The sequence below is a fragment of the Lissotriton vulgaris genome, chromosome 6 (assembly GCF_964263255.1).
Source record: "Lissotriton vulgaris chromosome 6, aLisVul1.2, whole genome shotgun sequence".
In the NCBI taxonomy this organism is placed as follows: Eukaryota; Metazoa; Chordata; class Amphibia; order Caudata; family Salamandridae; genus Lissotriton; species Lissotriton vulgaris.
In genome coordinates, this window is record NC_141694.1 from 929,085,877 (window position 1) to 929,098,682 (window position 12,806).

At 43.1% G+C, this 12,806-nt stretch overlaps 1 protein-coding gene across 1 annotated transcript in view; it reads right to left on the reverse strand.

Annotated features, from left to right (window-relative positions):
* Positions 1-2,690: 2,690 nt before the first annotated feature.
* Positions 2,691-12,806, reverse strand: part of SMIM26 (small integral membrane protein 26) — a 40,103-nt gene continuing 29,987 nt past the window's right edge. The window contains exon 2 of the mRNA XM_086925321.1: positions 2,691-3,109. Within this exon, the coding sequence (XP_086781447.1) occupies positions 2,943-3,109 (167 nt within the window). The 3' untranslated portion in view covers positions 2,691-2,942. The remainder of the gene's footprint in view (positions 3,110-12,806) is intronic.

The following is a 12,806-nucleotide window of genomic DNA, read 5'->3' on the forward strand; positions in this document are numbered from 1 at the left end:
GAAGTAGTTGCACTAGCAAATGTGCACGGTGTCCAGGAGTTCCAGTCCCAGGTCTCTCGTGATGGCTACAGGTCTCAGCTTTGCTGTGATCTTGTGTCGGCCTCGGAGATGTCTGGAAGTTCATGTCCTGTGTCGCAAATCCTTCGGGATCCAGCTGGAGCCTTGGAAATGCAGACCGGCAAGATGCTTCTTTGGTGCCTGTTTGAACAGGGGAGATACTCCTTGACCCCAAGGGAGATTCTTCCGTCTTCTAGTCGAAATAGAATGTCAAAGTTCCAGGATATATGTTGCAGAGTTTCGTCCAGGGTAATCTTAAAGTCCTAAGGACAGGGTTCCTATACTTATACTAAGTTTAGGGGTTGGACTAACTCAAAGGTCCAACCTATGGGAGAACCTGGGGAAGGGGTGGTTACACCCATTCCCCTTTGTCCAGTTTCGCGCCAGAGCAGGGGCTGAGTGCCCCTGCAACCGGTTTGAACTGGGGTATGCACAGGGCCACCAAGTGTGCCCACAGCACTGTTTGAAAAGCATTCACTGAATGCACCCGCCCAGCCCCAATACACTAAAGCCTGTCTGGGGAGGTGGTTACACCTCCCTATGACAGGAAACCTATTGTCCAGGACTTCCCCTGCTGGAGTATCTTCCAGCAGCAGGAGGTCAGACTCGTGTCTGTGGCAGCAGCATCCATTTTGTGATGCTGGGGCTCTTAAACTATTACCGGTCAGGTAAGTGTGTACATATCTTCTTTCTCTAGAAGGGTGGAATTCTACCCCCGCCTCCAGGACTGGCGGGGGTAGGATTTCAAAGTGTTTGACACCAAACATGACATGTTTTGATGCAGCCATTCCAAAGTTAGCATTTACTGCAAGGTTTTAATGCACTTAAGAGTATATGGTATGGCTGTATCACAGAACAGAAGTGATTTTGAAACCTGCAGAGGGGCTTAGCTCATGCTTGGGAACCCTCTCACACAATACCAAGCACTATGCCTTCAGGATTGTCAAGGTCTGCCATAGGAGTGACTTATAGGTTTATATGTGTCTGTTAGTAAAGGTAGATATAGGTAGCCTATATCTTAGTAAGGGGTGCAAGCACCACCTTACCCAGGCTGCAGTAGCAGACCTGTGGTGCCATTTTGGAAGGCTTCCCAGGGGTGGCATAATACATGCTTCAGCCCTGGTAGGCCTCTGGGGTACCTATGCCCTTGGTGCCTAAGGTACCATATGCTAGGGACTCACACGGGTAACCCAGTAACCAATATGGAGTGTACCTAATGTACATGCAATCAAATTAGTGAGGAAGCAGCTAGGCTGGGGTCCTGGTTAGCAGGGCCCCAGCCAGACTAAAGTCGACAAATTAGTGAAAAACCAGCAAAAAGTGGGGTAAGCAGATCCTACTCTCCTACACACACATACCACCTGAGGGAACCCTTATAATGTTGTGCTGAAATGTTATCTTAAGTGTACAATTACAAGTATGTGTTGAGACCTAGACAAGATTTGTTAAATGCATGGCCAATCACTTAAGTTATAATCAATATTTGTTTTTATTTTTGTTTTTCTTTTCTGAATGCACTGCCCTGCGAGACAGATAATGTCTTGATGGTAATGAAAATCCAATAAAGAGAATACATTTTTTTTAAAAAAAGATATGTTTGTCAACTTTGCACTTAAATCTAGGGAAGACGTTGAGCACTGTTAGCAAAGGCAATGAGGTCAATGGTTGTTGACTTGTTAATAGCTACTATAAAATTCTGTGGATTGTTGCACCTCAAGAGCCACAAACCTGTTCTTTCATGTTTTATCAATTAACAGAGGTGGGAGGTGTTTGCTTAAAAATATTTACACTATTTTCAATAATGATGTGGTACAGTTTCCCCACTACTAGCAAGGCTTAGAGCAGACTCGAACCATGGGCTCATGGAAGCCAAACTAAATGACTTTTGTGACTGTTCTATGGTAGCGGGTTAATGTAGGTTACCGGTTTATAAATTTCTATCTAGAAATGATCTAACTGGCCATCAGTAATAGATCTCAATCTCTAATCCAAGATGCAAAACGACCAATTGTGGATTATTACGTTTAATGTGGTCTGGCCGTACACTGAATAAAAATATCCGGGGACATCACAAAGTATCAGGGTTGCAATTAGATGTGGTTATTCTTGGTTTACTCCTCAAACTCACTAGAACTCAAGTAGTTGGCTACTCCGGATCACTCAGAAACCTCAGCAAGTATAACCTGTACATAGGACGCTTCTTTTTCTACATACTACCTGCCGTCTTGTGCATGTACTAAGTTTATGTGACCTCTATTTCTCAGTCAACACTGGTGAAGAATGTGTGATCATTTACTTTGAGAGACTCACAGTTATAAAATGTGTTAGCTTATTCTGTCAAAAAAATGAAAATTAAGTATCAGAAACGGCACGTGATTCCTCTAACGTGCTCAATGACCTCTTCTGACATACAAACGTACAAAAAATGTTTTATTTTCGGTACAATTAGTCTAAATTTGTTTTCAGGCAAAAGGTACAGACTATGCTCCTAAAAAATACAAAAAAAAATCTAGGTGAACAGCATCTACATTCGAATTTGGTGGCCCTCCGGTGCCCCTCCCCCGCCCCCAAAGAACCCACCCCGGTTAAAACCACTTTAAGTAGGAAAGGGAACATATTTCAATATACACCAACATTTTCAAAGATGTTTATTTCTAAAGTTCGATGTGACTTTGTAGAATTTACCAAAAAGTACATCTTTAATTAGAAATGGCAAACTGTAGCAAGCAAGAGGCAGTTCATGAATCATTCTACAGCAAATTTGAATTAAATCCTATATGAAAATGTACATAATTCAAATGTTCGGCGCTGGTTACTCCAATGATAATAGCAAATTAGTCCATGTGCAAGATGTCCAAAGTCAGAGTCCACGCCCGTACATTCAGTTATTTTTCTGGACGGTTGCCAAAGATTGAGTTCATGAAATTGTAAATACGGGTTGTGTAGGGTATGAAATTCTCTTTATATACCACTTTTTGTTCAAAAAAAGGTCGAATCTCCACTTCTTTAATTAGTGGCTTAGCCTCAGAAAATTCGTGCTGTTCTTCATGATCTGAGAAGAAAAAAATAATAGGTTAAACATTGCAGAGTCACCAGCTTTTGCATCACTATTTCCAATGAACCATTATGATTGACAAAGAAAAGTTAATGGTCTAGAGTTATGGATCTGCAAAGACATGTGATGCATCATGCAGTGGCGGCTTTCAAAGTGATTCTTAAGGGGCGTCATAAAATGGGTACGGTACGCCTGCAATGGACAACTGTGAAGATGATGCATGTGTGTGTAAAACACACACAAATATATCTATCTGACCCCCAACCCTCCGTGGAACATGGCCGAAGGCAATATGCAGCATGGGGTTGGACACCATCAGAAGGATGTGTGCAGGGTCTGGTCAGAATTTGGGCACCTGTGGGGTGTTGGGCGCATGTTGAGTTGGACATAGAGTCTGGCCAACCCTAGAACCGTGATCCCAACACCCGAAACTGCGCTACCCAGTGATGCCCAAGTGAACTACTAGTACTTGTACTGCTACTGCAGTACTGAAGAACAATTTTTTTTAATTAAATGAGAAGGTTGTGGTCATAGACCAAAACCAGTTACCAACAGCAAGTGTGCAGGCTATTACAGGACAGAGTCCCTGAGTCCAATAATGGAAGCCTGAAGATTTTTCTCCATGTTGCTGTCAGCTGGTCATAGACCAAAACCAGTTACCAACAGCCAGTGTGCAGGCCATTACAGGACAGAGTCCCTGAGTCCAATAATGGAAGCCTGAAGATTTTTCTCCATGTTGCTGTCAGCCAATCAAATTCCTCAGTGCTGCAGGACCAGTGCCAAATATGCAGACTGGGGAAAAAAGCTCCATTGACCAATTAGAGGACCTTTTTTTTGTTTGTTAAATTATGGTACTGTGGGCATCCCTCAAGATCTACCATCCAGATATCACTAAACTATTAGCCCTTTCATGATTTCACCGAGCACCTCTGTAAACACAAACGGCTGAACGGAATCAGACCAAACAATGAAAAGCACGCTTTCGGAGTAAAAATTTTAATTTTGCCAAATTTGGTGTAATTCCATTCAGCTGTATTTCTGCATCACTTCCCAACATATTCTATGGGAATTAACATGGGAATATGATGGATCAAGACCCGAACCCCCCCCCCCCCCCTCCCCCCTCCTTTTCTTGGCCACCCTTTCACATAAGTGAGGTGAAAATGTCAGTTAACCCCTTCGCCGCGGCGCAAATTTCGCCTCAGTGCGAGGGGGGCGGGGCTGGGCGCTCAGGTACTCATGATGGCTCCCGGCCATCATAAATCATGGTGGGCGTGTGCTTATGACGGGTGGGAGCTGTCAGAACTCCGCCCACTGATAATTCTCCCTCACAGGCGGGGAATTAACCGCGTGTGGGCGGAGCGGCAACGTTCTGACGTTCTACTGTGACTCATGACAGCTGGGAGCCGTCATGAGCACCGAAGGAGTTAAAACATACTGTTTTATACAAACAAAACCACTGAATTTCACCTGTTCTAATTATCTCATGTAACTATTACTCATGCCCTAAAGTAACTATAACTTGCTACCCAGTCAGTGAATTTCCAAGATTTTTTTTTAATGAGTAGTAAAATATTATTACAGTTCCTAGCTATAATGTCACTTTAACCTTTGTTTTTTCCTACAATTTCCCTGTTTAACGCAGAGTAAAATGCCCATCGCTGTCTGCAGCAAGAGTTTGGACCTCAACCCCCCCAAGGGCAACCAACCCCACTGTGCACAGTCAAAAACTAGGCCCTGCGCCCATTTTAGACCCACCCACAATATAAAGGTAGTCATTTTAAAAAAGGCAGACCCACTGACTTTTTCAACACGTCAGAACACCAAAATATAAAAGGGGTCTAGTAGCTTGATCAAGAGGTCAGCACTTCAACATATATAACGCAGAACTATTGTCTTTGTTCAAAAGTAACCAATAACTAAAATCATGTATATTTTATAAATTCACACACTGCAATGTTTATTATAAGTGATTGTCATAAAATATTTTCAATAAATCCTACTAAAAACAAAAATTCAACAAGCCTTGGAGGCATTTAGCCTGGAGTACTTAAAAATAAAATTACAGTAAGCTTTCCTGGGGTCATCGATTCAATGCCTCAGGAGACTTACTATCGCTTTTTTAATGTTGCTGGGGCCTACTACACTCTCTGAAGCCCACCACAACATTATAAAAGTGTTGATGGATGCCCCTACCTCTTCTAGGGCCAGGAAGAAAAAATATAACTTAACAAAAGCCCTCGGACTTTACAAGGCATTCCTTGTATGAAGAGTGAATAATAAATGAGTGGTTTTTGCGAATTATAAATGAGCGGCTCATGCTTTTTGTGTTTGTTGTTGTTGTCAAAAGAAAAGGACAACCCAATAATCCCTTGCGAGCTTGGGTATACACTATGTTGAAAGGTAAGAGGCTAACAAGGGAATACATTGTAAAGAAGGAATACTTTGAAGTGATTTACTTAAATTCTCTGTCCCAACAGTGACAGCAGAGAAGAATTTTGTAGTGAGCTTGCCTGCCTCGCGCTCGTACTGTGAGCAATGCGCGAGGCACTGTTCTCGCGCTGCTGCCTACGTAATGTGTTTGACAGTTGGTGGCTCGAGCGCCCGAGAGTCCACTGCCATTTTGTGCTTGCATGTCGTGCTGGCGGAAGCCTTATAGACAATAAAGTCTTATCTTCTTACCTTATGTCTTGTGAATTATTACACTCACTTTTTGGCGACGAGGGCCTAAGGCTTCCGCAACGGACCCGCTGTGTTGACTAACGCTGAGAAGGGTTTACCTCGCATGGTGGCGAAATTGACTGGAAAATCGACGCCTCGCTGTGTTTCCTGCGCAGTGACTAAACATCGGAAAAGAGAAATCGGCGCGCTTTCTTGACGACGCTGGTCCTGCCTCTTCCTCCCTCTGCCTGAGGCGATTGCGCACCTTCACGTAAGTCGAGCGTGAGGAAGTCAACGCCTACCACATTAGTTTCCCGGCAGATGGCTTCCTCTTAGTCTTCTTAAAGGGGAAGTTACCATTTCACCGTGTATCTATGCTCTATGGAAATATAATGTAAAGAACCAGTGTTCTGCTGCACAAGCTAGTGTTGGACTATAGAGAAAATATTGATGTGGTCTTTATCACTCATTTGAGGAAACTGCATTCTAAAGCACGACATATATATATATATATATATATATATATATATATATATATATATACACATCAGGAGGGAAAATATAACTTGAGAATTCAAAGGGAATCCACACACAGGCTTTAAACTTATGACAAGTTAGCAATATTATTGACATTGCCTGGCCCAGCATATTGGACTTTGCTTCTATGTAGTTCAGTCACAGTTGTGTCTTCTGACAGCAGTCTAGCTGCTGGGTGACTATATATAATAAACTGCTGTGGTTTATGGTCTACTACTCGCTGTTTTTACTTCATAGAAAATGATGCAGTCAATTCACCCTCCGGCTCCTTTCTTGGATACTCCTGGGGAACCACCTGTGGCATGGAGAAAATGGTTTGATGCCTTCGAGAACTACTTGGGTGCCATTGGTGCACACAGGTTTAGAGCTGAAAGGAAAAATGTTTTGCTTCTTCACTCTTTGGGTTTTGAGGGTAGAGAAACTCTCAAACACTTACCTGATGTTATTGATGAAGGCGGTGAAGAGACTGATGAGTATCAAAACACGGTTAGAAAACTTAAGTTAAGGTATGACAAGCAACCCAGTGTCGTAGTCCTAAGGCATAAGTTCTTCAAGAGAGCACAAAAAACAGAAGAAGATGTCGACACGTATGTTACTGCCTTGAGGAAAATGGTTGCAGAATGCGAATTCGAAAATTTCAGTGAACAACTAGTGCGTGATCAATTCATTAGTAAATGCCTGGATAAAGCCATCAGACAGAAACTATTATCTTTGGAAAATCCAACCTTAGATGAATCCATCCGCATAGCAAAAAGTATTGAAACGTCACAATCCTCCATCAGAGAACTTGAAAGTAAAAATATTGAAGTGGTGACTCCTGTTCGCTTTAAAAATGTGGCGAGGAAAAAAGATTTTCAGCAGAACAATTTTTTCAAGAGAACTGATATCTGCTTCAGGTGCGGTTATCCTTCACATGCTAGAAGTGGAAGGCCATGTCCTGCGAGGAATGCCACATGTCGAAAATGTGGCAAATTGGGGCATTTTGACAAAGTCTGCCAGAGAAACAAGAAAAGTCCTAACCAAGTTGCATCTATAAAGGACTCAAGTGAAAGTGACAGTGATGACGCACTATGTGAACTTAAAGACATGGTTCTCGTGGTAAAAGAAGGTGACATAATAACAGGGAATCCTGATGACTGTGTTGATCCTTATGCTATCATTTGTGTTGGCGATAAAAATCTGAGACTTTTAGTGGATTCAGGTGCCAGGATAACAATGATCAGTGAATCCTTATTCAAAGAGAAATGGGGAAATAGACCTTTGCAACCACCTGATCGCGAACCAGTATCCTATGAAGGGAGAAGCATTGAACTTCTAGGGTATTTTGAAGATGTCCTGGTGTTCAAGAACAGGCACATATATGGGAAAATATATGTGGCTGTCAATGGATTAGACATTCTTGGATGGTTCCATCAAGGTTTGTTCAGTATGATGCTACGTCCTGGAGCAAAGGAACAAATTTTAGTTATTCGTGACCAAACACATGTGGAAGAACTCCTCAATAAATTCCCAAGAGTATTTTCTGGTGAACTTGGAAAAATTAAAGGGTTCAAGCACAAGATAAAAATAAAGGATGATGCTGTGCCTGTCAAACACAAAATAAGGAGTGTACCTTTCAGCATCCGGAATGATCTAGAAAAAGAACTCTTGTCTATGCATAAAAGAGGTGTAATAGAACCGATTGAATCCTCGGATTGGTCTTCGGCTTTGGTTGTAGCAAGGAAGAAAAACAATGATCTCAGAATCTGCATTGATCTGCGCAGCTTAAACAAAGTGATTTGGGTGGACTCACACCCATTACCCAACATCACAGAAATGCTAGGTGTAGTTGCAGGGGCTAAAGTTTTCACCAAACTCGACTTGGCCTCTGCATACCACCAAATCGAACTTGACAAGGAGTCACGCCACTTCACTGCGTTCAACACACCATCTGGATTGTATCAATTCTGTCGCATGCCTTTTGGCCTTGAGTCGGCAGCCTCTGTTTTCCAGAGAGTCATGGTCAACCTCCTCAAAGGAATCAAAAGTGTTGCCATATCAAGATGACGTCCTCATATATGCTAAGGATCAGCAGGAACATGACCAGGTGTTATCTAAAATATTGTCAATTTTCCATGAGCATGGAGTTGTACTTAAGAGAGATAAGTGCGTATTCTCTAAAGACTGTGTGGAATATCTGGGTCACACCATTTCTAGTGAAGGCGTCACACCAAAACCCAGTTTGGTCCAAGCAATTGTAGACGCATCAGCTCCTAAAGACAAAGCAGGAGTAAAATCACTTTTAGGCCTAACAGAGTTCTATTCACGATTTATCCAAGACTACGCCACCAACATTCACCCAATTTCCAAGTTGTTACAAGACAAAAGTGAATTTGTGTGGGATGAAGAGTGTAGTAAAGCGTTTGATTGGATCAAGGATAAATTGTGCACTGTCAGTGCTTTGAAACCTTACGTGCAGGATGTCCCCTGCACTTTGACTGTTGATGCCAGTATGGATTGGGAGCTGTATTGACACAGGATGTTTGTGGAAATGAACATACCATTGGGTTTGCATCCAGGGTACTTAGAGAAGCGGAAACGCATTACTCCGTGATTGAGAAAGAGCTCCTTGCATGTTGGTGGGGCATTGAGAAGTTCAAAAATTATCTGTGGGGGCGCAAATTCACTCTCCAAACAGACCATAAACCTTTAGTGTCTATTCTAGGTAATACGAAAGGACGTAGTGCTACACCCCGTATTGCACGCCTTGCATCTAAGTTATTGCAATTCAATTTTGATGTTGTCCACATTGCTGGTGGGAAAAATGTGAGAGCCGACGCTTTGTCACGTCTACCCTCCTCCACTAGCAAAACCACTCTGGATAATGATGACTGTTGTTATGATGATGATGGAGACTGTATTATTGCTAGTGTTGAATTGTTACATGTATGTTCTGTGGGGCAAGAAGGTTGGAGGGAAGCTTTGGAAAGTGATCAAGCTCTGAAAGAAGTTAAAAAACACATTGTCCAAGGTTGGCCGAGGGAAAGAAATGTTGGTATTGAGTTACAACCCTATGTGAAAGTGAGTGATGAGCTTTCTATCGAAGATGGTCTAGTTTTTAGGACAGAGAAGTTGGTTCCCCCAGAGAAAATCAGAGCCACACTTTTAGCCAAGGCCCACGAAGGACATCTTGGAGCTACACTCACTAAACGTAGGGTAAGAGAGTACTTCTGGTGGCCCCAGATGGATAAAGATATTGATGCCATGGTGCAAGAATGCACTATCTGTTCTTCTAGTGATAAAAGTTTTCGCACAGCCAGTCCACCGCTCACGCCTATACCTCTTCCAGGTGCGCCGTGGGAGAAACTTGGCATCGATGTGCTAGAACCATTCCATAGTTTACCCCATCAGTGTAAATTTGCCATTGTTATGATGGATTATTACACAAAATGGCCAGAGGCTAAGTTTGTATCCAAAGTTGACTCGAAAGAGATCATTGGCTTCATGAAAGAAATTTTCATGAGAGAAGGGTTTCCCCTTTCCATCATTTCCGACAATGGTGTCCAGTTTGTGTCCACAGAAGTGGAAGAGTTCCTTAAAGAGTCTGTCATCACTCATTACAGAAGTTTCCTTTACCACCCTCAAACCAATGGTTTGGTGGAAAGACTCAGAGTCATTGGTGATTGTGTCAAATGGGCCATTGTTCACAACAAAGAGGTTCCCCAGAGTGTGAGAGCCATGCTGTGGTTCTACAGGACCACCCCACATTCATCCACAGGGGTGTCACCCTTTGAATTACTCAGGGGCAGGAAACCATGCACTGAATTTAGGCCAGCATGGATGTCCAAATGGTTCAAATCCCATTCCTCTCCCCAAGAGATTGATGAGCAGGTCAGGAGAAAAAATGAAAAAGCACAATCCAAACAGAAAGAATACTTTGATGAAAGGAAACGGGTGAGATGCAGAACATTTGTTGTGGGGGCCTGTATAAGGATTAAGAAACAAGGGTTTGTAAAGAAAGGCGATGCAAAGTTCGGTGATATTGTTAAGGTCGACAAAGTCTGTGGTAATGCTGTTCATGTCAATGGACAGCACTGGTGGAATGTCAACAAGGTGGTAAAAGTTAAAAGTTTTGATGACAACCTGTTGAGCTCTAATAGTGCTGAGAATGTTTCTTGTGATGATTTCCCAAGTGGTACCAGTGTACAGCCATCAGCTCCTCAATCCTCGGTGATGAGGAGGAGCACCAGAGCCATAAGGGTTCCTATTAGATTCCGTTGATTATTCTCTTTGACCCTTTTGTTTTCCTCATCTTCTCTCTTCCTCCAGCTCTTCTCTTCTCTTCCTTTTCTTCTCCTTTTAGGGAAAGGAGATATGTAGTGAGCTTGCCTGCCTCGCGCTCGTACTGTGAGCAATGCGCGAGGCACTGTTCTCGCGCTGCTGCCTACGTAATGTGTTTGACAGTTGGTGGCTCGAGCGCCCGAGAGTCCACTGCCATTTTGTGCTTGCATGTCGTGCTGGCGGAAGCCTTATAGACAATAAAGTCTTATCTTCTTACCTTATGTCTTGTGAGTTATTACAAATTTATTCTCTGCTGTCACTTTTGGGACAGAGAATTTAAGTAAATCACGTCAAAGTATTCCATTCTTTACAATTGATATCTTTGTTGTTTTTGCGGCACCCACAACACATCTAAATGTTGGGAACCACAGTCGGCTCCCCAGCTAGCACACATACAAGGTGCTGGCAATTTCTTTTTAAAGTTATTTCCTTTTGAAAGAAGATACCCTGGTATCCACCTGGGGCACCTAATACATGACTACTTGTTGGAGGTTGGGGAGGGCCCAAGGCCCACATGGCCTATGTCAGCTCTCCGGCCAGCATCCTTCATGGGTGCAGGCATGAGCCGGCTACTTTCCTTTGCTCCTACCCTGGGGGGAGCAAAGTTCTGTTCCCTGTCTGGAAGATTGTACCAAGAAATAATCTATATTTCCTGCTCGCACTCTCCAGGGCAGGGAACAAAGCAGTGTCCCAGGGGAAGGGGAAGGGGCCACTGCATCACTCAACGGGACCTGGGGGATGAGGATCCACTGGACCAGTAAACGGCTCTTGCAAGGTTAATGAGACACCCCATCCCCTGGCTCAGATCCACCTGGCCACTCTGGCCCCCTTCTCAGAAGAGCAGGTAGCTAAAACTATGACCGAGGTTAAGGCAGGATCGCCACTCGATCCCTGCCCACACTTCATCTTCTCCTGCCCCTGAACCCAAACTAGTTGCAAAAAATCTGGGCATCCTATCTGATGATACCCTATCCATGCAGGATCAAGTACACACGTTATGTGGAAAACATTTCACCATATTGAAACTCTTTCCCTGGATTCCTTTGAATTGCAGGAAAATGGTCACGCAGGCCCTTTTTCTGAGCAGACTGGACTACGGAAATGCACTTTATGTGAGCAGGGACGACTACCTTTTCTCTAGTCTTCAAGCAGTCCAAAATGCTGCTGCAAGATTGATCTGCAATAAAAACAGATACAGTTCAGAATCCAACAGCATGAAGTAACTGCACTGGCTGCCAGTGCACCAAAGAGCTAAATTTAAGTTCCTATGCTATGCTCACAGAACCTTACACATAAAAGGCCTACCCAATTTGTCTTGCAGAATGTAATTCCACGCCCCATCACGCAATTTGAGATCTCGCCATCAGGTCCTGGCCAAAGTTAAATGCACCACTAAAGTCAGGATGGGAGATAGCTCCTTTTCTAAATCAGCTGCAGTTCAGTGGATTGACCTCCCTATTGACTCACACCTGACAGATGACTATCTGCTTTATAGAAAGAAGCTAAAATCCTTCTTGTTCCCCAGATACCAAGTCATTTAAAATAACCTGCGCCGCAATCAAATACTCTCTTTTCCCACACTACATTGTATGCCATCCTAGCGCCATGATGTCCTTTGGGATGAAGGTTGCGCTCTACAAATACAAAATTCAAATTTGTCAAGCAAAGTGCAATTTGGACCCCGGAGCAAATGCAAAATGAACTTCAATGTAAAACGAGATATACGACAAGGCTGTGTCCTTCCTCCACTACTTTTTTCATTGTTTATTAATGGGGCGGAGAAGGTCCTACAAGCAACTAATTATTACTTTTGGAGATTTTATTTTGGCAAGGAAATTGGTGGTTAATACATCAAAGACATACACAATGATCTGCGAGCCTAAGCCAAGTAAATACTGATGACACCTTTTGCTATTTGGGAGTGGGTCAGTCTCATGAAATCACAAATGTTCGATAAAAGATAAATAGAAGCACTCATAGGCTTTTTTGGTTTGCAGCAAAACTAGGCTATCGACCAATTAGATACATGTTAGCCATTTATACGGCCAAAGTGGTCGCCGCCGCGATTTATGGAGCTGGAGTTTTTCGGCTTCTGCAAAAGCAAGGCTCTGCAGGCCAAGGAAAATTATTCTCTGAAGCGCTTACTATGCTGACCTGCCTCTGCCTCTACTGAAAT